Genomic DNA, 26,789 nt, shown 5'->3' with positions numbered 1-26,789 from the left:
TGCATGGTGGAGTGATCTGCCTCATCCTCATCTGTTACTCAGCCAGCTGATGTATGAAGCTGCTGTATGTGACAGGACTTCTCTTCATTTGACTAAAAAGATTACATGCTGTTAGATTAGATACTTGTTTGCAGACGGTGTGTGTGAAGATGACTCGTCCAAGAAGCAGCGTTTCATGCAGTGTGAGAACATGTAGGCTATTATCCATGAAGTGTCACATTTAAATCCCCAAAGTCTCCTGTGGAAGTGGTTTCTGTCTGCAGCAGGATGTCACAGGTTCATATTCAGAGCCTCTGAGCTGCAGCAGCAAAGGGTTAACTGTGCTATTAAACATACCTGTCTCAGTTACAGTGATGATATAATGACAATACACTGTAGTAGACCAATGCACCAGGCTTCACTACCCATGTACAGAACATTACACAGCACCATCACTGCATATAAAGCTTATAGATTTACTGTATGATCCCAGTTTTCCAATTTTAGCTCAGTTTCTAGTTAAAGATTTAATCATTTCTTATCTACCTCAGAGTATCCTAATATCTCTTTGGGATTAATACATTAATTAATCAACCTATCAATCAACCAATCTATCTGTTATATAATATAATATAATATAATATAATATAATATAATAGGTTGAAAGGAGATCGGGGATTCCAGCTCATAAAACGTCAAAAATAAACACTCTGAAGAACGAATTCTGTTACATAATTTGAAATACTTTTGGTTCATAAAATGATGCCTAACAGGTAAATTACAGGTAAAAAAAAAAACTCGTTATGTTGAAACAATGTGCTTTTTCTTTTTTATTAAAATGCAGAAATGTGTTTCTCTCGTGCCCAGTAAGGAACACAATGGCTACACTTAGATGTCAAACAGTACAGTTTATTGATTTCCTTTTCCCACATTCCAACATCAGCTTCATTACTAATATCACAGCGTATGTGGATGTAAATATCAGCCAGCAATCGGCTGCATTTTACAAACACACTCTCTTATTTTCCATAATGTTTGCTTCAGATATTGTGCCCCACAGCACGCTCTGCCTCACCACTGTGTGAAACATACATCCTGTACTGTGGTGCAGTGTCAGTGGGGTGTTAATGTGGACGCTCACTTTCACACACGTGTGGTGATAATATAGATTTATACAACGCAGCAATAGGTGCACTCTGTGTCCAATATATCTCAACTACACACACACACACACAGAAAAAAACTACTGAGGGCAAACTAACCCTGACATGTGTGTAAATTCATCTTCTTCATTACAGTTAACATCACACACATACACAGTGTCCTCCCCCGTGAGTCCACGTCCACTGTGTGTCTCTGATCTCGGCTGTGAGCACTGATTCTGCAGCATGAGGAGGAAGGTTCACTAATCCACCATTGGGGGGCAATGTAGTCCTCTCATACTGCTCCCAAGCCAGCCCTGGATCTCCTCACGGCTCAAAGTTTGGTACAGACAGTGAAGAAGACGTTGAAAAGGGGTAAGTCTAAAAGAAGAGCCGTGCTGAGCCTTATATCCTGAGGCTGTTGAGCTTCACTCAAACTTGCGCAGGTGGTTGTAGAGGGACTGGACGTAGGTGAAGACGCACATGGGGTCTGGTTTACGGCCCATGATCATCATGTCCTCTACCTCGATCAGCCGGTCACAGCCTGCCTTCTCTCTGGACACACAGGCAGAGAAACACACGTTAGGCGGGAATGCTTTGTGCTGTAAGAATAGATTTCTATTAATAACTCCTACTCAACTAAACCAGGAGTCGGCATGTTGAAAAGTCAGAATTTCATGAAAAAGCTTGTGAAACATGATGAAACAGCACACATTCATGCATACACATGTAAAAATGGGTCCACGTGTGTCAGCTGAAACAGGTTATGGCTTCTTTGGTTTATTGATTGATCTATAAAATGTCTGGAAATAGTGGGAAAAAGTCAGAACTTCCTAAAACCCAGGGGGACATATAAAAATCACTTGTCTTTTCCTTGAAAAAAATCACTTCACAGTCACTTATCAAAATGTTTGCCCTTCTAGTCACATAATTATCAGCTCTATGTTAGAAGAGGTGAGACTCAATGATTGAAAATGATCAATCAATGGTCGTAAAAAAGCCGATATCAGCCTGATGCATCAATCTAATCACACTTAGCATCCATTGTTGCGTATTTAACAGTTCCGATGAAAACACCAACTTCTCTTTCACATTCCAACAAACATGTTTTGAGGGGTTACAGAACAACAATATGCATGTAATAATTCATAAGCATTTATTGTCCTATAAGTCTCTGCTGTGTGATCTCTTTAAGAGGTCAAATCGTAAGCTGTCACTATATATGAAGGATTAATACAGTCGCCAGTGCTCTCAGACAAAGAAAAACACATTCTTAAATGGAGTGGTAGTCTTTAAGCCCTGACGTACAGTATATACATGTCCCTACTGTAGGCCTGTCTAATGTCTGGGGTGCCGTATGCAGCCTGAATGTACCGTCTCTGTCTGTGAAACCATGGAGTCAGGCAAAAGGAATGCACACCTTTCACCAAATGTGTAAAAGCAAAGAAAAGCATGGTTTAACAGATAGGATAGGCAGGAATGTGGCCATATAAAAAGTGTGTGCTGCACTCTCACATATAAAATAATAACCTTGCAGAGGGCTATAAAACAAAGGCAACAAAGAAAACACATTAAGAGACATTCAGCCACAATGAAGTTCAGACTGCCAGTGTTGATGCAGTTTAAGCCCATAAATACTTTAAAGCCACTTCAGCAAACTTCAGAAACCACAACTGACTAACAAACAAGTGTTTGTGCTGTTGTGTAATGAGACCACTAAGTTAAGTTGCATGACAGTTCAAGTTCTATTGTGGGTTCAGTTCAACATTTTAGGGAATATGTTCATTTGCTTTCCTTCTGAGAGTCACATGAGAAGATTGATGCCTCTGTGTTAAGAATGGAGCTGGAACAGTGACTAGCTTGGCTTAGCTTAAAGACTGGAAGCAGCCTGACTCCTGTCTCTGTAAACCACTTGTTTCATCCGCACACAGACAGAAACAATAGAGGACAGGTTGTGGTTTTAGGGAGGGTTATACTATGTGTGAATGTTTCTAATCGTTTATTCATCTGCCCTCCGATATCTTTGTAACTCGGCTGTTGTTAGCCTAGAAATAGTTACAGTGCAGTAACAGTCAGTAACAAACTGTCATTGTTACATTGGCGTTTTCACTGTTTTCAGTCTTTATGCTAAGCTAAGTTTTTATAGAAGGCTGTGACGCCAAGTTTGTTCCAGCATTCATAGGACAACAAAACACACAAAAGTTCAAATTCCAGAGCAGATTTATGCCAATACAGATTGCAAATTAGATAATAGTTTTTCCTGAATATCACTATCTGTGATTTCATGACTAATTAATGTTAGAAAAAACTATTTTTCATATGTAGACTTTTATTTTTGTGAATTCTAATGTTAGCTCTCGAACCCTGTGTTAGAAGGATCTTAAAAAAAAAACTAGAACTAATTAACTGACTGAAACTAATTTAACTGCATCATATCTGTTCAACCTGTTCTCATTCAGTCAGTGGCCCCATCCTCCAAACTATGACACTACAGCTTTCCCTCTATCGTCATTTCTGGACGCACCCCTCTAATTTAAAGTTCTACGCTAAAGTCAAGTGACATAAAGCGAGAAAAGTCCACACAGGGAGGAGTTTGGGAAGGTTGGATGTCAAACAACACCAAAAGTAAACATTTACTTCTTTTTAACTTGTATTTATGTATTTATCATAAGTTACACAGCTAACATACTTATTTTAACCCAGACTATGATCTTGTCCTTAACCTAGCCAAATAGTTTTGGTTCCCTAAAGCTGACCAAACTGCAGCCATGTTAACCATTGATGTTATCATGATGACGACGGTCACTTGACTTCGTCCGTTCCTGCACATCAACAATTAATAAAATGTGAAATGTGTCTCAGAAAGCTACTTTGAAAATCTAACGTCGTATTAAGTCATTGTAGATGTTGTATACTGGTTATTGCTAACTTGACTACGGAGCCCTGCACATGCAAAGCTGACACTACCAGTGACCAAGCTGCCGCATGTGACAAGCTGGGAGTGACAATGTGTTGGTTGATGACATCAGAAACACAGAAACACCTCTAAAGAGCTGCCCTGGCTCTCCTGTCACATGTTGCCATCACTCACTCTGCAGTTCCAAAGGCCAGTTCAAAGTTGTGCTTGCGGTTGGCAGGCGACAGAGAGTTGTAGTCAAACTCAGTGGGGAAGAAGGAGTGCACCAGAGCGCAGAAAGCCATCCCATCACTCCAACTGGACGAGAAGTTCTGAATGTCAATGTTCTACAGAGAAACAGAGAAGAAGAAGAGTGTGTTTCAGTGAGTGAGTTCCTGAGTCATGGAAGAAGCTGACAGACTGAAGAAAGTAAAAGAACATCACTAGTAAAAGTGACTGGCAGCTTGTTGTAACTTCATAAAGCCATCTCCCTGTTTACTGTCTGGCCCAGAATAATGATGGATAAAGCAGACTTTCCCCTCATTTATCTTCTCCAGCTTCTGGTCCTTTACATGCTTTTGAAATCATGTCATTTAAAGGCTGTCCTTTATTAGTCTGGAGTCTGCTCTGAATGAAATGCAACATGTCAACAGATGAACATCTCTCTCTCCCTGTGTGTGTGTGTGTGTGTGTGTGTGTGTGTGTGTGTGTGTGTGTGCCTGCATTTTTACTCCCAGTTAATAAGAGTCTTGGCTTTGCCTGGCTTGACTCTAACCAAAGCCACATGGAGCAGCTGGCACAGGCTGCTGTGAAGGAAAGGGTACGAGAGTGCAACAGTGTGCCGGTGTACCTTAACTCTGCACCCCCAGATCCAAAACACACCCACATTCACACAGCCACTTCTGTACACCTCTATGGCTGAGGAGAAGATCATTAACACATCAGCTCTGCCCTGTGTGCTGACAGGTTAAAACTGTACGAAAGACCAACAACACACAAGTTGTACCTCTCATTTCATACATGTGGACATGCTCTAATTATTTCTCGGCAAAAAACAACCAGGCGTCACAATGAGGTTACCAGACAACTAGCAGATTTTACATTTCTTAATTAAACGATTAAACGAACCAGATATAACGTGTCAGTTAATGAGGTTTACAGGTGTTGATAAGCATGTCTTTAACTCTAAAGAGAGCCAGCTTCGGTCTAACTCTGCGTCCAGTCTGCATGCTAAGCTAGGCTAAACCCGCCCAGGTGCAGCTCCTCAATGCTCTCAGAAAGAAAGTGATTAAGCATATTTACTCAAATTTCTTTGAATAGACTTAACTAACAGACTTATCTTTTTTGTCACAGTTACATGTTATAATGGCACGATCTTGCAGTTGAAAGCCTGAATGGGTAAAGTCGGCTAATTTGGTGTGTTCATGTGCTGGGATGCAGTCCTGTTATCTGAGACTTAAGATTGAGGAACAGCATTACATTTACAAGCCAGAACGTCAAGCACAAGAGACAACCAGCTGGAAAACAGCTTAGAGAAGGATAATGTAAATTTATTAGCTTCTTGCGTTAACATTGCTGCTGCTGATTTGCTGCAGACTTTAAAGCTCTCATGTTTAAACTTCCCCACAGGACATGCACATGGCATCGGATTCCACCACATTACTATGCAGCAATAATAATAAATCATTTTGACAAAAATATCAGCAGACACATTGGATGACCTATCTCATGAAACTATTTCCCCGTTGATTTGCAAGCTATAGTGAAATGAACTTATGTCAGTGACTGTCTGGAAGGCAGGAAAAAAATATTTGAAAATTTAATCAACTGTGATCTGCTTTGGGAAATGGTCAACAGTAACATAATATTCATGAAATTTGTAGCCAAGGGTCTAGAACCAGCATAGTACTTTAAATTTGTATAGAGCCTAATGGCAACTGATAATATGATATACTGTATGAACCAAACATACGTATGAATATATGATCTGAAAATGCATGCGATGCAATAAATAACATAACCATTGCCTGGAATTGTGTCTGCATGTTTGTAACTCCTACCTGGTAGCCTATGGTCTTGGAGCGGCACCATTCAAGAAGGATCTGTTTGATGCTGCTGGCACTGGACACCCCAAAGCTCTGAGACCTCTTCAATTTGGGTTTAGAGTCCACTGGCTTGGGGCGACTGTAGGTGACCACAAGCAAGGCAATAATACATGAGAGCGCTTCAGTGTTTAGGGTACTTTTAACTACCATAATTCCCATAAGAATTTCATTTACCTATTATTTGCTTCATTGTCCAGTCTTTCAAAGATAGATCGACGAGCCTGAGCGCCAATGTTCCTTGGCAGGGTCTGTGACCTCACTAGCTCCCGCCTCCTCTCCCTCTCTCCAACCTGCCCCAAGGACCTGTCACTGATTACATCAGCATCTCTGTCGAGCGGGAGCACAGAAAGGTCTCACAAAGACAAGTATATTTCACCTATCCTAAAAGATGTCCTTCATGAGTTTCCTTACACTCACCTGTCACGCTGCAGTAGCCCTGAGTAGGTCACAGACTTAGCGGGGGCTGAATTCGATTTCTCTGCAGACAAACAGTCACTGTAAATCACACGCATGATGTTGTAGTCTCAATGGCGTGTGTGTCTGAAAGCATGGCTCACCTTGGAGGTGGGGAGAACCCAGAGCTCTGACAGGTGTGGGGGTCCGTGGAGAAGATTCTAACAGCAACAAAGTTAAAGGACACTGTGAGCTAATAGATTAAGCTTGAAATTTGGAATGTAAAATACGTACAAGGCATGTTTATTTGAAAGTAGTGAGAAATTAAAAAGAAACAGGCAGTTCAGCTTTGTGCAGCCCTGATTCAGGGTTATTATGAAGAAACTACCACAACACTCTAATGTGGTAATGATGTCACCAACCATTTTTTAATCCAAATATTATTTCTATATTCAGTCTACTATTACCCAGATAATCAAATTATTATTACCCTGTTATGATTCAAATGTGATATATAGAGCTACCAATGAACTTTGTAAATATTACATTTGAGATCATGCATTACAGAAAAAAACAAATAACTATGAATGAACAAAGGATTAATTAAAAGATGTCTTGACAAGCTGAGATAGAGTTGAAACCATCAGTCACCTGGTTGAACTGAAGACTCCCCTATTGGTTGGATCGGGTTGGTGCTAGCAGCTGATTGGCCGGTAGGTGAGGCCTCAGAGACTGGAGAGGACCGGGAAGCAACAGGGCTGCTGGGAGAATCAGGCCCCTTAATTTCCGCTGTCTTGGTTGTAGCTGTGATGGGGAGATGGGGCATCCGCATGGCGACAGGGGCTGTGTGCTCATGTGGGAAGTCACTGGGCAGAGTGGTCTTTCCGTGTCCCAGCGCTGAATGTTCTGCTTAGATAAAAGGTGTTTAAAATGTTCATGTCGATGAAAAATCCGAAAGCAGCATCAAGTTATATTTGTGTACTAACAATGGAATTCCCCCAGCTTTATGGAGCATTTCATCCTTTTCACGCTCACTGTTTTGGGTTTCTTGACCCCCAAAACAGCTGTTTTTCAATCGTTATCAACCAATAAAGAAACCATACCTGTTCAGTAAATACCATAGGCATCCTGTGACTATGTACACAGTGAACAGTATTTTGTAATACTTGTTGTATTTAATGTGCATGCTGTCTGTACTGGAATACAAATCAAAATTAGCCTCTGTATAATGCATCAGATTTCAAGTATTGTAATGTATGTTTATTATGCCAGTCAAAGAAACTGGTAAATGAATAAATAGAATAAATAACTTCCATAAAGACAGATCATATGAATAACAAGGTCAATAGAAGAAGGTCGACAATGATGTTGCAGAGGTGAAGCTATTCTGACCTTTAGTGCCTGTATTCATTTAACATGCATACAGAATGCAGCTCAGTAGCATATTTTATTAGACACTTCCTGTCTGATAACGTCCAAGCCTTTCAAAATCCATACCTTAAGTTTGTAACACAGTCTCTGAGCCCAAGCTAACCTTACCTAACCGTGACATCATCAGCAATATTTTCTCAGACCTGACGAAGCTCCTCCAGAGCCACAGCTGACAGTACACAACTGTTTTCACAGGCTCATGGCTAGTAAGCTGATCATTACACGTAAAGTCAGTGGATTTGCCCTTTAAGACCGTTTCGTGTCAGAGCTATTGTAAGTGCAGACAGCCTTGTGATGTGGTTACCTGTGACTGCAGCGTGTCCATTCTCCAGTCCAGTGTGTGTCGGGGCGGGGTCCACCTCTATTGGCTCCTCTCGCTCAATACTCTGAAACACATGAACACATAGAGTTAACAACAACACACTGGCACCCTTAGTTATGTTTAAAGGAGCATGAAGTCATATTTGACCTTCACTGGAGACCAGTAGGAGAGCTGCTGGTGGAGGTTTTTACTTCCAAAACAGACTACAAGCTGGAAAATTAGTTTTGAAAGCCAGAAATGTAAGCACCTGGTGAATTAATTCATTGTGGTATTGATCAGTTGAACTGTACTTGTTGCCCTTGTTATGTCATGTAAGTTCTGTTTGGAGCCATTCATAAACCAATATGTTGGGTTTGGATCAAAGAGTCAGAGCACCATGTTCCTCTGGTTTGAACAAGAAAAGAAATCCAGATGTGCGTAGCTCATTAAGTCATTGTTGGAACATTTCTCTCTTTTCAGGTTTTGGACTTTTCTCTAACATGTGGGCTTTTTTGACACAACTTCAGAAAAAATGAACCAACAAACCGGCAAGGCTTGCCACAACTAGATGCTCTTCAAAGTTGGCAGGTGTGTGGAGTGTGGTGCGTGTGCAAAGAGTATGAAGCTGGTCTTTGGAGAGGCGTGAGAGGCACCGGGGTCTGTTCAATGTGTCTACCTCCCCTCCTGTGATAAGACTCCAGATTGTTTTTCACCACTGTCACTGACAACCTCAGTGGTGGAACAGCTGCCAAAGTCTGGCTGCTGATCTGGCAGCCTGACTGCTAAAAAGATGGAGATCAAGTTTTAATGTCAAACATCATCAGTATCCCCAGTTCACATTTCAGTGTCTATGTGACTCTGTCTATTTCCTGTCTCTGTGATCAGCACAGCCCTCTCTCCAAACACAATCAGCTGTCTGGAAACAGCTAATCGCCCTCCTGGGCAGATACTTCTATCTTGAACTCTTAAACACATGGCGCTACTGACCCACATAGGCTGCGGGTCAATCTGTCACTTTCCATGTGGCCCTGTCATACAGCTTGGTGATAGTCAGCCTCACAGAACAACACTACTCAGGTCAATAGTGCAGCGCCGATAGCCACGCACGTTTTCGCACGAAGGTCAGTATCAAACCACATGTCACATTGTATCTGTGTTGCTCTAACAGATCCTGACAGCTTTCATGAGACGTAATGTCCCTCAGGCAGCCATGTTGGAGATGCTCAGTTCTTTGGCAACAAAAGCCTCTACGCAGCTGGTTGTGTTTCAGACTTGGCTGTCAGAGTGGAATTAAATAGACAAGGCAGATTTCTGCGATGTGTTTGACCAAGAACGTTATTTCACCGCTGGTGCATCCGATGCATCAGTTCTGTGTTTACATAACGTCAGCATGTTTGGAAGCAGAACCTCAGCATCTGGTCAGCTTGTCTCTGCTGTCAGAGACCAGCAGGGAACAGATGAAGCATGTGACCATACAGAAAAACAATCTCAACTATACACATTTATCTGCAATTGCTTGAAAAATGAGCAAAAGTTGTTATTTGGGGCGTTTTGTCAGTCACATGCATTGTAGTCACAAGTTCCTGTTAGCTCTCGTCAAGTTTGTTAATGTTAGTTCAGGTGTTCTGTATTTCCTGTTTTATTGTGGCGTTCAATTTTCCCCTCTTGTTTCAGGCCCCTTGACTTCCTTCCTTGTGCCCCACCCTGATTGTTTCCACCTGCGCTCCCTTCCCTGTTCCAGCATCCTAGTCAGTGTTAGTATCTTGAGAGAGTCGTGGTGCCTTGTCTTTAAACGGCACCTTTTACCATCTGATTTCCTCGCGATGGGCATTTGAGTCCGTCTTCTTCTGAGAGCTTCTGGTCGTAACATCCTGACCCTTTTTTAACACTGTTGAGACGGTGAAGTGTTGCATTATGCAGAACATTTCCTGACTGCGAGTACAGTGAAAGGTGACTTTAATATGGGCCATGCACTGAGAGAGCCAGAACACTGGCAGGTGTCTTTAGTGATATAAGAAAACGGGGAAAAATAAGAACTGATCCAGAGAAACTCTTAGAACTATGATGTAAATGATGTGAAATATAAATTTGACATCATAAACTGTATTTGAAAGAAGTGGATGTTGCTTCTGGGTCTGATGGTTGAAGCCAGTATGGCAGTGCCTTAAACCTGCATTCCTTCTAATGACCACCAACTGCAAACTGAGGTCTTTGGATTATCAAAGTAGACAAGGACATAGTTCCTGGAAAGCAATATTGTTGTTGCTATTTTTAAATGTAATTTTCAATGCTGTGATAACCACAGAAAAACCTCTAAGATCTGATTAACTGGACTCAATTTTCTGTCACCAAAAAGTGTCTGGCGAGGCTGAAACCTAAAACCACTTCTCCCAGGTCTCCCCTCCTGTCTCACACACACTCATAAGAATAATATGCTGCTCTTGCTGTGAGATAACATACTGCGCTCACTTCAGGGAAATGGTTGAGCGTGTGTAAATGTGTGTGTTTGGCTGAGCTCACCATGTAGGAATGCTGGTGGGGTGTGTGTGTGTGTTAAAATATGGCAAGAAAAGAAAGAGAGAGTGAAAGTGTGTGTTCTTACAGAGTGTGGACACTTTCGCTGGGGAATAAGGGGAAAAGTGAGGACTTCTGGAGAAACGTTCTTATGGTGAGGAAGGCTGATGGGAGCAGTTGTATACTGCGCGATGAGGCAGAGGTAGTGAGGTAGAAACAGCTGGGTGTCCAGAAGGAGGGAGACAAATTGCAGAATGTCTGGCTTTGGGGAGGGGAGCTTTCTCGGCTTAAGTAGTCAGATCATCAGACGTCCAGAGTGGGTCCGAGGGGGAAACATGATAGCGGAGCTGCTGAGGTTCCTGTAAACTCTCTGGTATCTCGTGGTCTGTTTTGCTGGCAGAACACGCTGGTGCTCAACACTTAACATGGCACAGCAATGATGCATACACACACGCATACAAAAACACTTGAGCTCAAGAAGCACATGAGCATGCACACAAACGTCAGCTGATATTTGCTGGATTTACTCTGCTCTTGATGTGCTGATTTATTGTTTGATGTCAGCACGACAGTGTTTCCAGCAGCTCAGAGGCAGCCCTGCATGGAAACAGTTTCACCTTGCCTTACAGTGATGTTGGACTTGGTGTCATCTTCGTTGCTTTATCATTCTATCCACGAGACCGCTTCATTATGAATATATGCACAGGACCAACTGAGAGAAACCTTCTGCACTATTTAGTGTTTGTTTTCAAATGCAATGAGGTCAATAATGGTGCTAGCAGCTGCTCCACAGCAAATATTTAGACATCATGTAGGAGTGGGTACATACGTCTTCACCAGCAATTAAAACCTGTGTAAATACACAGCTGCTCCAAAGTGACTCAGTGTCCACAGTAATCTATCTGCATCATCTAAAGTTGCCTTAATAAAGAATATGTTCATTGAGGTCAAACAAATGTGACACAGTTTACAGAATTAGACAAAATCTCTGCAGATAAAAGCGCATTGAGCGAAGATTAATTTACTTCCAGATCTGTGGAGCTGAACTTTTAGCCTGCTAGCCGCGTGGCTCTGGGAATAGCAATGTCTGTCGTTTCAGTTCTCCACTTTGGTCCAGAGTGAGAAATCTCTACAAATATTAGTGGGATTGCAGTTAAGTTTGATTCAGACAGTCCTCATCCCTGCAGGATGTATTGTAATGAATTTAGCATCATTTTCATTTGGCATCATCATCAGTTCCAAATTTCAATGCATTCCCATGCCTTTCCCACCAGCCTCAGCTGTACTTTGTGTTTAGTGCTAATTATTAAATGTTAGCATGCTAACACGTTAGGCTAAGACAGTGACTGTGATAATTTAGCCCGTCCTCACACCGTTAAAACTGTTAAAGCGACCACTGTTTATGAAGAAGACCTCTGGTGTCCGTAGTTATTATGATGGGAGCAAAGGAGGACATCAGACGTCATAGTATGAGGAGTGACAAAGTCTGCCAACACTGAATTTTACATGTGTCAATATAATTTATATTTTAACATGTGTCACATACGAAATGTGTATACGAAAATCTACTGTACCTATTTTAACCTAGACCAACATCTTTTCCTAAAGCTAGCCAAGTGGTATTGGTGCCCAAACCGAACTATGAGTGTTTCACAATGTTAACTTGCAGCACATATGTAACGTGACTTCAGTTATTTTCTTGCTTGTGGCCCCAGCTGTCCTATAGAGGGAGCTGAAAACACTCATACACACTGTTATTGGAAACAGACCTATTCTGTAATCTAGTGTTGTGACATGTTGGACATTAGCTCTGTGCCTTCGTACCGTGTCACAAAGTTGCGAGCACGACTATAGAGCTTATTACCACATTGTGGACTGCACCACCTGGATTGACAATGGTTTTGGCCACTTTTAATTATAGTTTTAATCATTTAATTCCCAGCAAAATGCTGGCTTAATAGGGCACCTAAAAATGGGATCAGTAGTATTTTTGTCCCAAAAACTACAGCTGTGCCAAGAGATGAAACGCTGTATCCTTGCAAATTAAGAATCAGATTTAAAGATATCATCACCTCAACCTATTAGCTTGTGGCAGCTTCACAAACCCAACACCACCCAGTCACATTTCTTTTAACTGGCCAACACGTGTGTATTAGAGCTTGTTCTTTACTGATAAGTGGCTAAAAGTAGAAACCATCATGTCATGATGACTCTAAAATAGGCCGCTGTGCTGTGTACAGAACCCGTGATGGACATACAAGAAGTGAGTTTACATTTAGCTTCATCTTAATTTGTCCCCGTCTTCTAAGAAGTAAATCAGACAAAGTTATTGAGCAGTTGTTTAGGTTGGGCTGCTATTAGCAGCTCCCTCCCTCTTACTGCACTACATACTGTAGAAGAACCCATAAATGTGGGTACATGCAATCTCTCTCAAAGTCTCATAATGGAGTGACAGAAGTGTAAGCAGACAAAAGCTCCATTTTCTTTCTTCAGGGTACAACAAATCCCTCACTCCCTGAGAGTGCGTCATTGCATCGTGACTGAGGAACTATAAACTGTTTGGACGAAATGAGTGAAACAGAGCAGAAAATGTGGAAAAGCCCTTGGCGTGCGTGGTAGCAGAAACGGAGGAGGAGGAGGAGGAGGAGGAGGAGGATGAAGATGAGGGGAAAAAAGGGGTGATCACAGTAATGTTTTACCATCTTTCCTGGGCTTCTCCCCCTGTCCTTTATTTGCACTCACTCTGAAGTCAACACTGGACCGATGTCCCGTCTCCAACGAGTCCCAGACTTGGCTTAATGGTGCAAATAAAATTGTGGCAATAGGACCACTGGCTAGAAATTTGCCAACAGGAAAAGATAAACCAAAATTAGCTCAGAGGTTAGCTAACTTTCCATCTGAGGTAAACTGAGATAGTAATGTTATAACCTCTGCATCACCTCGAGTCCCACAACGCCCTGATAGATCTTCATATTTTAGCTCCAGGGAGTTTGTAGGTTACCAAAGATGCTGCCAGTAGGTATTGGTAATGTACTCTTTGAGCTACAAAACATCAAATGGTGACATTTATGTTTAATAGTGCACATGTTCCCTTACTACTCAATTTACACAGTGTTTGTCCTGACACATAAGGTCAGTTTAAGGTAACAGTTTCTAGTCTGAAACTAAAGACAATGACTGTTCCTCCTCCAGTGTTAACTCGGAGGAGGTTTGGACCTGTGATGAAAACAAAATATACCCCAGATTATTTGCAGATGCCACAATGTTGGCTGTCACTGTGGGACAAAGTGCCCCAGGAAAGCTGTCTGTTCAAACAGGAGGAGCTAGGAGGGTGCTGGGTGAGTGCTATGTCCTGTGTTTCCTCAGAGGACATTGTTGAACTGTCAGACGCATCTTCATCACTGACACTTTAATAAAGACTTTGTATACGAGGGGCCAAGATGTGGATGGGGCGACTTGGCAGCAGGAGGATGAGTATTTGGTGAGGGCACTCTGCAGCCTGCTGGGAACCATACGGTGCCAAAAATATCATAATGGTAATGTTACATGCCAACTCTAAGCTTTAAATTAAAAGTGTTACAGTAACATCCACGTCAGATGACCAGAACAGAAAACAAGTTAAGTTAAAAGAATAATTTCACATTTTGGGAAATCCGCTTATTTGCTTTCTTGCTGAGAATGACATGAGAAGATTGATACCACTGTCAAGTATGTCTCTGTCAGACAGAATCCTGAAAAGTGAAAAATGACTGGTGTGACCTGGGACTGGGTAACCAGGAGTCTGTCTGCTACTTCTCTCTTAAACCTGTGCTTTTCTTTCATCCCTCCATAGACTGTCCCCAGGCCTGCAACTTCAACCTGTTAACATTTCTTTCCCTCTCTCTGTGCTCGCATGACATTTGAGCTGCACTGGGCCTTTGGGTGGTGGAGGAATGGAACATCAGAACAATGGAGGCAGGCTGGCGGCCTTCCAATGACTGCCAGTGTGTTTGTGTGAGAGACGCTGTTCATGTGTGTCACACAAATACACACTCTCTATTATGAGTTCCTAACTTTAATACTCATTTACGCAATATTCATCACTGGGAGCTGTAGTGAAGGGCAGTGACAGCCCGTGACTAAAAGCACCAAACACAGCAGCGGTATTTGTGCAAATGTGACATGAGAAGCAAGAAGGCTGCTCTCGTGTACACACAGCCACAGTGAAGATATCAGCTACCAGAGGAAACACTTAGTGACAGAGGACTCCAGCTCTGTAATTTCCTTCCAGAAGTTTATAGAGGAATCCTCTCGGAGGAAGAAAGACACAGTCAGACCACCTGTTCTTCAAATACGTTCATGCAGCCTGCAATTTCTTTGCTAGAAAAATCGCAGGGAATACTACTTTGGGTTGAAGGTGGAAAATATGCTCAGCCTTTGAACTGAGAGGATATAAAAACCTAATTGCAGGTGAGAGCTACTGCTCTGTGACAAGCTTGCTTCATAAACACAGCACCACTGAATGTACTGTAAGTTACGGTGTTGGCCAGTGACAAGACGTGACTTCATGTGTGCACAATTGAGAGCGCATTCAAGCTTTTGTGGTGTTTTCAAGGTTTATAACAATCTTTTACTAAATAAAAAAGCATCCAACTTATATACTACAGGTCTTATATCAGTGGGTGCAGTGTTGTTTGTCTCTGTCAGTCAAAAAACATGTATTTCTTTCACCTATTTCTTTCACCTTGATACAAACGATTATTCCTAATGTTATGAAGACCTGTTTCAGACTCCCTCTACCTATGACACACATCTTGGTTACATAAAGAACATTTTAACATGCTCTGTATCTGAGATCAGCGGTGACTGTACCTTTTATGCAGCACTAGCTACTAAAAACTCAAATACGTTCCATTTGGACTTGGTTGTTGGTTGGTTACTGAACTTTCAGAACAGAGATCCCACTAGCTCCGGGGAAAATATCATTTTTCACTCTTGTACCTCTCTCCTCGGTAACGTCTAGCTCTAACATATGGCAACAATAGAAAGTGACTCTTCCTTTTTTCCCCGTCCACCTCCCTTCCCTCGTCTGTTCCCGGCAGTGAGGCAGAGGGGGGCCGGGCAAGGCAGGGGGGTTTGACCTACTGACCTCAGGTAGGTTAGAGGTCCAAGAACACAGTCTCAGGACAAGCTGACTACACTGGACAGGTGGTGTGTGTGTGGGGGGGGATAGTCACAGTGACTATCAAATTGTATTTTTGTGCACATCCCTGCAGTACATAAAGTAGATTTGCCCAAAGGTTTGCAGTTACACAACAAAGCGTTTATGTTACATATCAGGGCTTTGCAGTTATGCTTCTATCTGTTTGTGGGTGAAAAAAGTATGTACTGTACATGCTGTATGTTTGAATCCAAAGTTTACAGCTACGAATCACATCTATGACAACAAATACTTTGACACCTCCTCCTGAATAGCCAATCGAGATGCTCAATCGAATTATGAAACCTTCACACACTGAAATATGGTGAATCACAGCTACAATACTTTTGACCCTTTTGTTTCCACAGAGCGGCGCTCTGGGATGGCATTGTTGAACTGTAAGTTCCACCACTTTGGTCCAGACTGAAATATCTCAACAACTTAAAACATAGAACTTTGCACAGATGTTTATGGTCCGCAGAAGATGTCTCCATGAGGTTCACAGTTCACAGAAATTGGCTACAAAAACTAGTCACTGTCTCACTTGAGGTAGGAGAAGAATTGATGAAGCAGTTCCCAGCCACGTGTCTGCGATATCTTCACACCAACATACATCACCATCACCATACAGCACCAACAAAACACATAAACACACATAAAAAAAGATGGAGAGGCCCGATGATCGCCTCACCCTGCGAGTTTCATTTCACACTTCCACAGAGGAAGAGAGAGGACGAAAGCTTCACTGCTGTCATACATACTCCAAAAGTGGCTTCAATAGTTGGTCATTAAACTGTGGTGATCATCTTTAGGTTGAATGTATTTGAAGTGAATATATGTTATGCCTTTATTTTTGGATTAGACCTGGTTTGTTCATTTCCTACATGCCTGCCACGCTCTAGTGTTGAATTGACCGGCTGTGTTTTATGAAAATGTTAGCCATTTTATTTTACATTTTTACTCACTGTTTACTGTTACTATAGCTGCTGTAACTCCCCAGTGTCCCTGCAGGGCTCCTCTTGTTATAAACAGATCTACACTCATCTAACCTCTGCAGAGTTTAAATTCTGAATTTCATCCCCACAGTGATTGACAGGCAGCTAGATTAACTCGAGGTCATGTTCCCATTTCTCTTGAGCCTCCAAATACCTAAAGTAGCAGTTATATCTGGGTCACCCTCCTGTGGTGGGAGACTTAATTTCTGACAAAACCTAAAAACTCCAGGAACCCCAGCTCTCTCACCCATGACCCTGCACACTGTCACCCAAACTCTAAAACCAATTTTCCTTAAAGTGCCCTCTTGGCATTTTTCCAAAAACTGGAGTGCAGCTAAATGAAATTGTAAAGTATTCCCATGGTGTACTGACCTGACGTAGCCAAGCAGCAACCTTTAACTCTACTTCTGAAGTTGACTTCCAGTAAGGCTCACTGGTTCCAGAGGGCAGTGAGGGCGCACCGTCCCACCGGCCAGTCAGTTATTAACCTATTTCCAAAGAAATGATGATGGGAACACGACCTATTGTCTGGAAGTCATTAAGAGAGCCAGGGGTAGCCAGGGAGTGGCCGCATACCTCTGTTAAACCCCCAGCATGCGCACACACACACACACACACACACACACACGCGCGCTCTCTCTTCAGCTGTGCTCTGTTTTCAGTTTCATATCAGGCCAAATCTATTTTAACTTCTCGAAAATACAGCACACGTCTTTATCAGAATAATGCCAAACCCACATGCAAAATGGCCGTGATAAGGAGTTTGTATTGTCAAACCACTCAGGGAAATTAATACCAGAGACACAACAACAGTGCAGAGATGATTGTGAAATAATATTTGGTGAAATGAAAGGTGTCTAGATGACAGCTATGATACAAAAGCCAGTTCACACACTTAGTAAACACTGTACTTGTATTTGTGTGAGCGTGTGTCTGATCACAAAAGCATACTTGAAACTCTGTTTTCTGTCTCACTCATGGCCGTATTAATAGCTACAAAGGGGGGGTTGGTGCCAGGAATCCAGCCTTAAAATGCAGCCAAGCTCTGAGGGGGGAGGGGTAAAAGGGTGAGGAAGGGGCCACAGAGGCAGGGAGGAGTACATGGATGGAAGGATGGATAGACAGATGGATGGATAGATGAATGGTTGGATGGACAGATGGATGGATGGGTTCTGGCAGAATCAGTGTCCACCGTAGGTATGTCACAGTAACAGAGACAGTCAGGGCTGGCTCAGCCTGGGGAGTCTCCACAGACAGACAGGGTGTAAATGTCAAATGTCTTTGTCGTGGAGATAAACAGCACACTGCAGTGTAACAATCCGTCTGGCTGAGAATGCGCACTAAATCAAACACTCTCATTCAATTATCTTTAAAAGTGAATGTGACCGGCTTCAGCTGCTTCAGCTGTTTGGCAACCGGCTCTCGTGGAACGTCCAGTCATATTCATACGGGTTCACGTAAAAGTGTCCCTTACAAACTGTGCTAATACTGGTATTAGCATTTACTGGATGTGCACAACAGACCGTAAGAAACTTTGACTGAAATTGGGGTCTCTGGGGATCACTGTGTGGTGAGCACGCGCAAAGTTCGGAACAAAGAGGATAAAAACATCTGTGCCTTAGTGTTTCACATGAAGTAATAGTTCCCACCCCCTCTAGTTCCTATCTCTATGTTGGGACCCTTTTTTGATCTGTCTGGTCTTGTCAAGATATCTAAAACATTTCTGACAATTCTGCCATTATGCAGTTTTTTTTCAGTGTCATTCGCTGCTACTAAAGGATTAACCTCACATGAACAATAAATCAACATAAAGTTATAATAATATAGTAATATAATAGTTGCAAATTGCTTCTTGCTACTGGCCTAAATGTGTGCTCTTATGTTGGATTTACATTACTTTAAAAGAGTTTACTTTAAAAGCTGAGGAAAGATGTCTGCTTCACTTCTACTCAGGCAAGAGAATCTCTTCACATGGAGCAAAACATTATCAGCCAGCTGCTAGAAGACCAAATATGGTGTGTGTACCTCCACATGAGAGCGTGCACTGCAGCAAGAGCACAATTGTGGTTTCACCTTTTCCACAGCTAAATGCTAAAGGAGGATAAGCCTGTAATCACAGTAATTCAGTTTGGACTGGCATCAGAACATTTTAGCGCCCTGAACACACAATTCATCCATCACACTACTCTCCGACTGTGACTACACTAAAACGCTGCAGTGGTCTGCTGCTCATGTGTGTGAGCGTGTGTGTGTGTGTGTGTGTGTGTGTGTTCATTTGCAGATGAACAGATCAGATTAGGGCTGTTGGGTCAGAGGGTTATCAACTGTTTTCTATGAGTGCACAGAGACTGGGTGCGCTTGATTTATGGCTTAATACAGCGATTGCATCACATGTTGTGTAAGAGGTGATTTCTTGAGATTGAAAAGTTGAGTTTGGGGCCGTTGTGGTTGAGTTTCTTGTGCGGGCTCAAAGGACAGGCTGTACAGATGTCACCAGTTTCCAATTAAGAGGAGATACATGCAGTAGTATAACATCAATAAATCATTACCGTGCACATTGTGAGGGTTTCCCCCTGTCAGCAGCATGGCAAAAACTTAGCAGAAGTTTTAGTTGGTGGTGGCTGACAGGAGGCAACAGGATTTATGAAAAATGTGGTTTTAATTTTGAGAAACATCTGCACTCACAACACCACTGCTGTGATACAGGAGCGACTCATTGTTCCCACACACGGCTCCTTTTTAAGCGCACCAAACTACAAAAAGTAATTTGACAGTTATCATATACTGACGCTCTTCACCTGTCTATTTGTAGTATTAAACCTTTAAGATGTTATTTGATGTGTGTAAGTTGGCACAAATTACATCATTCACACACAACATTCTCCCTCCATCCCTCCCTTAATGCACCCATTAACTCCGTCTCCCACTAACATTACACAACTCAAGCTTTATGCTATCTGCTTCTTATCTGGACACACACACACACACACACACACACACACTGCACTAGAGGAATGTACTGTGTCTAATGCTCTGCAGTAGTGGAGTCTTGAGTAGTACAAGTGTGGTTTGGGAAGGTCTTTGTGGGTATAAAGAGAAAATTAAAGTTTGAGTGTTCGATGATAGAAAACAGAGCCAGAAAGAAGATTACAGTAATTATATTAATTGCAGTTGCACTTGATTGATTGCAATTCTCACCCAGACTGAGATAACCCTGATGACATCACTATGATATCATCAGGGTTATTTTTGCAGGCCTGACTAAGCTCCTCCAGAGCCAAAGTTTTGCAGCTCCGAGGCTGATTGGTGCTGCCCATGACAAGTAAACTCAACTTGTATGTAAAATTGGGTGTCCCTTTAACTCAAGGTCCACTTACTAGGTTTTTTTATGGAGCTTTCAATCACATGATTGTTAACTTTTTCCCCCGATACACAACCAGCTGTTATATTACAACATCTCTGTGATAACTGAGTAAAATCTATCCACTGATGACGACAGTAAGATGTGAAGTGAGGATCTAACATGGTAGAACTATATCAAATAAATTGCCAGCTTATTATAAACTACTTATTAGGAAATAGATCATAAATATCCAGACATCTGTTTGTAGTGTCCTTGCTTATTATCATCTACTTATCAGAAAACAGTGGATGTGGGGCTTTTCTTTACTTTGCTGAAAACATAATAAATAAATTAGAAGCTACTTATTACCTGCTTACTGGGAAAAAGCAGAATATAGTTATTAAATAATGTTGGTGTCAGTTCCAGTAAATTTTGAAATGAATGTTGGGGTAATTTGTAGGTAATTTCAACTTTCTTATGAATTAATTACTTATCAACTACTTACCATGACATTTACAGAACTGTAAAAGAAAGTGTTACCAAGATTTTGGTTTCTTTTTTCTTTCTTTTCAATCTTAAAGTGTGTCATATAGTTGTAAGAAGGTGATGAGGTTTTAAATCAGTGTGCAGGTACACGGAGAAGAGATGAGGAATGAGCGCAAAGAATGAGTCAGAGAGGAGGAAGAGAGGAGGGTTGATTCTGTAATCCTTCCACACTCAATGGACTTCCAATGAGGCACAAGATCCCACACAATGGACCATTGAGACGGCTGATTTGGCACTGTAAGTGGCAACAGCGGCGTTGTCTGCTGACTTGTGAGTGTGTGTGTGTGTGTGATGGGGGCTGAAGGGGGAAAATAGAGGAGGAAGAGGACACATTCTTGAGGAGGAGGAGGCTTAGGTCTTTGTCCTAATCTTAATCTAGCCTAATTCCTGTTGCCCAGAACCATTACAGAATATAAAAGAGCCACACAGCTGCCTCTTTACAAACCTCAAAAACCTTCCAGATGGAAACACACACACACACACACACACATGCACTCGCGCACGCACACACACACACACACACACACAGTTACGCACACAGCTGGATTTCCATTCAAGTATTTTTATGCGAATTCTGATGTACTGAATCAGAAAGGTGGAAGGGGGGTGGCAAGTTATGACGAAAGTTTTCAAGTATTGCAAAACATTACTCATCACGTCGAAAGGTTTTTGTCAGTAAAGATAGAATGACATTAATAAACTGATGATTACAGGAGACAATTCACCTCAAAAAAGAGACAGATCATCAGAATTCATTCACACACAGTACGTGCTGTTTTAAATATGAAGATCATGCTGATGTGCAGCAGGTGTGTTCTGGAGGTCTCTGTGTATGTGTGTGTGTGTGTTTGCAGGTGTGTGTGTGACAGCTTGGCAGATCACAGTGAAGGTGCACAGTACCAGCTGGAGAGCAGGCTGGAAGACAGACACACCTGTGTATGTGTGTGTATGTGTGTGTGTGTCTGTGTGTATCATGTCAAGCCTGTTTGAACAGCCAACTTTTTTTTCAACCGTATCACGCCTATCTCTGACACACAGGTGAGGATGTGGTAGGAAGAGCAAGCTGCAATTATAATTCATGTGTCGGGACCTGAACACGTAGACAAAAAATGAAAGCCATCACCACGATACGAGCAGAGGAGCAGCAGAAGCACAGTGAACCTTTGTGCTGCTGCATTATTTTTGCTGCGTATTTGAGTATTTGCTGCATCTCATGTTTGATGTGATGTGTGTGTCTCTGCAGTGGTGTGTTTGGCTGACAGCGGGGGATCTCCCACAGCAGACTCAAGCAGACACAGAGGTGCCCTTGTGTTGTTCAGCTCTGACCACATGATTTCACAGGAGATAACATTCCTCTGTTGTATCCTCCACAGAGTGAAGTAATTACAGATACAGGAGGAGCAGCTATTTGCATAATGTGTGCATGTGCTTATATGTGTTTTTTTTTACAAATTGTGTGAGTCTTATCTGTATCTCCATGACTGTGTGAAGACACCGTACAAGAAGTTTGATAGTGAAATGAATGCTGAAAACCTGAACATAGCATATGGAGCTGATGCTGTCTGGGGTGTTTCCAAAGCTGCACCCTCCATCAAAAACACACTCCGTATGTATATATGATGAGGGCAAGAATACAGCTGTGTGTGTGTGTGTGTGTGTGTGTGTGTGTGTGTGTGTGTGTGTGTGTGTGCGTGTGTGTGTGCCCCTGCTTCGTATCAGCTGTGACTTTACAGCCGAGACAAAACACAGAGCTTCACCAAGGAACAACTTAGCTCTAAATAAAAGAGGAGAATCTCAGTACTGAATCTCATAAATGTCATTCTTTCCACAGCAGGACGGAGTGTGCTGGAAGTAAATAACATCCTCCGTAGACTTCCTCCTGCCAATCAACTTGCCCACTGTGGCTTTGAAGTACTTGTAAAGCTCAACAGTTTGACATGTGATTGCACGTCTTCGGTTTCGCTGTTTACTTTAGGTAATAAATAAAAGCCGTTATTACCAACTGTTGACTGACAATGGTGGGACGAGCTATAGTCAGCTCATGAAGGCCAAAAACATTTGCTTTGTTCTGGTAGAAAAAATGGCATGCTGATATATTGGTCAAGTTCAGCTTATTGCAGATATATCAGTGGACCGTCCGTAATTCACATACTAGTGTCACCAGTTTGTCTACTAAAGAGACCTGACAAGTTCATTGTTAAGCGGTCGGTATACTCATCAGCAGTGCTTGTGGGATGGTGGAGTAGCACTGGAACCCTCCCCCACAACCTCTGTTATAAAATGTGTGCTGTTATCCACGCATCTAAACAATATCTGTTCACTCCACCTCCTTAAGTGTCTGTTCACACTTTTGATTTTGCAACTACTACTAACGTGCTGGCGGTATAAGAGGTATAATTTGCCTTTTGAAATTTGACTGAAGAGTACAAATTCCTGATGGGGCTGAGTAACAGCCAACTCAATCCCATGTATACTTTGTGGTTGGTGTCTTCACAGGTCTATTCAAACCCAAGACCTGAACAGGGACCCAACCATTACCACAGGTCCTGCATCTGTTTATAATTATGTGCACTGGAGTGGATCCCATCAGTGCTGACCATGAGAGAAACACATCAGCGCTGTGTGTGTAACTTGCGTCATGACTAGACTGATTTAGAATCAGATTACAAGAGCCAAAGTACCATGCGAGCTGGAGGTTGAGCGGAGGAAAGATGGATACCTTCTTCACTGAGATGAAAAGGAAGCTAAATGATAATAAATGTAAAAAGATCAAAACAAGCGCACATCTCCTGTGTCCTTCTGGCAATTGCGGAGAAAGACAACAAGAAAGTCGTAATACATGTGGTGGACTGTTGACACGTGAACTGGCGGAGCTGGGGATCAAACCACTGATCTTCTGATTGACAGATGACCTGCTCTACCTCTGACCCACAGCCAGGTCTGTAATATCCCATGCAAAAACTGGTCAAATTATCAGGCCCAATCGGTTCTTGGAACTTATCTTCAGATGCCTGATTTTGGAACAGTGAAGACCTCCACTGTGTGGCTCATGTACACATATCTCATTTTTCGAAATATTTAGACAAGTAGGACAGAATTTCCTTTCTGCATAAATCTATGATCAGGAGTAGGCCAGGAAAAGTGCACACTCATCATCAACTGGCTGACTGATGCAGCAACCACAGGATGGACAGAAACCATGAGATTCTGTTTTTGTTTTATCAGAGGAAAGACAAGCCAAGGGAGGAAACTAGTTCACCTCTGCAAGTCAAGTATACAAGTCCAACAGCAGGCTATACTTCAATGAGCAGTATCCCAAGACAGTAAAACTTATTCCTGCAAATAACCACTGAGGACCAAGACAATGACATGAGCCGTCTGGTCCCCATCGATGCAGCGATTAACCATCTGATGCAACCCAGGCACAAACACAACATAAAACTAGTTCTGATACACACTTGGTATCAAGAACCATGTCGGCTTTCCAGGAAATTAGGAGACAGGCTTGTTTTTAGTTTGACTTGTCAGTTTCACATGAGCAATAGTTGTATTTTTTTCAAATAAGAACCATGGAATCATTCAGGTGAAGTAAAAAACAGAAAATTCCCCCAAACTGGACACTTAACATTTGCATGGGATGACAGCGATAATGACTAACCAGAGCCTACATTTCACAATGCCGATTACACATTTTTGACTCAGGTCTGAAAACCACTTAACCACAGTAACCTCACCTCCCAGGAGTCTGCTCGACTCATGTTACTGTACTTCATAAATCCTTAAGCATCCTGCTGGAGGTCTATTGTGCAACCGCAGTGACACAGCCAGTGCCTCGTATGACACATCCACACGGCCACAGCGCAACATGGCTTCAGTCAAACACACATTCTGCCTCTTTACCACAGCAACCCTTTCCCAACCTAGAAAATTACATTGCAATTACTGGATTACCTATTCTTCTATTATAGTATATTACATTTCCATCTATGTGACAAAGTATCTGGTACTGCAGTGTGAAGCAGCGGGTCTGTATGAATTTGTCAAGAGTTACTGTGTGCAGTAGCCTTGTAGGACACCAACTACAAAGTCTGCAATAAGCCTCATTAAGACTTGAGATTTAGGCAGACATTCTGGGTACTGCTGCCCCATGGTGTGCTTATGCAGTTGCATGATGATACATGAAAATACTGTAGCTGAACTAATTTTAAAAATGGAAATTATTAATATATTCACAAACTGAGCCAAGCTGTCACACCTGAAGCTTGCGTACCGCAACTGAGAGTGTAAGAAAATTTGTGAGCCAGTGAGAAGCAAGTCTAAACAGTTGGCTAAAAGAATGAATGCATGGTCACGAATAAGCAGCTACAATAGTTAAAAGTATTGACAGGTAAAGTAGGTAACTAAAAGTTGTGCATAAATGGTTGAAATATCCATCTTCTGCAACTCCAAATTTATGAAAAAATAACTTGACTTGAATTCCTTTGACAGGGCTGTGGATACACATCAGACCCCTGAAACAAGGCTGGGAGAAGCTGCTGCAAAGCATCCACCATCTCCTCTCTACAGGCATGCAGTACTCACGTTAGTCTTGCTGGACACAGCAAATGTTGCTCGACTGGAGAAGCGGGCAGTGGAGGGGCTGCTGCTTGATACTGGGCCTGTCACCATGGAGGAAACTCTGGAGCCAACGGGAGGACTGCTGGAGCTGGGGGAGGATGAGAAGGTGGCAGGAGGGGATGCAGGACCAGAATGGCTGTTGAGGCTGCTGTAGGTCTGGGTTTGGCTCCCCAGGCTACAGGGCTGAATGTTGAGGTGAGCCTGGCTCTGAGTGTGAGTGTGAGCCTCACCCTTCCCGTAGACCACCTCCTTTGTCTCCTGGTGGTTCTCCAAAATGTCACTGAGGTGATTCTTGTGATTCTGACTATGATTGTGGCTGTTGTTCAGTAAGGTGCTCCTGTCACATATCATCCCACTCAGGAGCTCCACCTGTCGGGTGAGAGTCTCCAGCTGACTCCTGAGCTGCCGGTTCTCCTGCTGGAGCTGAGCCACGGCTCGCCCCAGAGGCCCGCTCAGGTTGGCTGTCTCCTCCAGACGACGCTCCACGCCCAGCTTAAAAGCGCCGACGTCCACATGGATGTCCCTGATGGCATCCCGGAGAGTGTTCTCATACCGGGCTAGAGCTGCACACACCGTCTCCCCCTCTGGAGAGGAAGACCGGGGGTGACACAAGTCTCCCATCTCAGCCAGGGTTTGGGCCTCCATCAGCTGCAGCCACTGGTGAGCCTTCCAGGCCAAACAGCGTCTCAGTGTGTGAGTTGACGCCTGAGAGTGAGAACCTCTGGCCACTGGAGAATGTGTACCTTCAGTCAAGGTGTTGAGAGTTTGGCTGCAGGGGGGCGACTAAAGGACAAGGGTTTGGGAGGTGAAAGTTTGAAGGGGAGGGGGAGGTCTGGTCTGTTTTATCCACACCCCTTCAGCTACGTACTGGGCTGCCTCCCCTTAAAAAAGCTCTGCTCTTCAGGCACAGATTCCTCACTCTGTCCTCCGTCTGAAAGCACAAAGGGACAAGACTTGACCTTTAGCTTCTACCAACCAACCGAGGCAGATGTGACGACCTGTGCTGCCACACTGAAAACCTACAAGACAGTAATGATGAAATAAAAGCTTGCAGTAAATTATTTCATTCAGAATCTACAACAGAAGCTGAAACATCACAAATTTCATTCAAACGTCTGCTCTGCCTGACTTCACTGCTCTGAACTGAACAAGACAATCTTGAATGACAGACAGAAAGCATCCATCTCTTTGAGACAGCTATGTTTCATAACAGCCATAAAACACAGCAGTGAGGTAATCTTCACTCACAGCTGCAACAAACCTTCCTCAACTTTGCTCTCCGGCGTGGATCACTGGAGTTTCCTCAGCGCTGAGCAGCTGTAGGAGTGTGTGTGTATGTGTGTGTGTG

The 26,789-nt window shown here is 42.7% G+C and overlaps 1 protein-coding gene across 2 annotated transcripts; it reads right to left on the bottom strand.

Annotated features, from left to right (window-relative positions):
* Positions 1–804: 804 nt before the first annotated feature.
* On the bottom strand, positions 805–26,789 carry smtnl (smoothelin, like). 2 transcript variants are annotated; one of them, XM_070829149.1, is made up of 10 exons: positions 26,703–26,789; positions 25,406–26,372; positions 8,251–8,332; positions 7,167–7,421; positions 6,680–6,736; positions 6,540–6,600; positions 6,297–6,449; positions 6,078–6,201; positions 4,213–4,364; positions 805–1,676 (listed from the first exon to the last, which is right to left on the bottom strand). In XM_070829149.1, the coding sequence occupies exons 2-10, from the start codon at positions 26,084–26,086 to the stop codon at positions 1,550–1,552; spliced, it is 1,692 nt and encodes a 563-aa protein (XP_070685250.1). In that variant the 5' UTR covers positions 26,087–26,372; positions 26,703–26,789; the 3' UTR covers positions 805–1,549. The 2 variants fall into 2 exon arrangements, with proteins under 2 accessions (XP_070685250.1, XP_070685251.1); XM_070829150.1 differs by having other exon boundaries at positions 26,690–26,783.

The sequence above is a fragment of the Pempheris klunzingeri genome, chromosome 4, assembly GCF_042242105.1.
Source record: "Pempheris klunzingeri isolate RE-2024b chromosome 4, fPemKlu1.hap1, whole genome shotgun sequence".
NCBI classification, from domain to species: domain Eukaryota; kingdom Metazoa; phylum Chordata; class Actinopteri; order Acropomatiformes; family Pempheridae; genus Pempheris; species Pempheris klunzingeri.
Note: the sequence above shows the minus strand (reverse complement) of the source record. Positions and strands in the feature narration are given on the sequence as shown.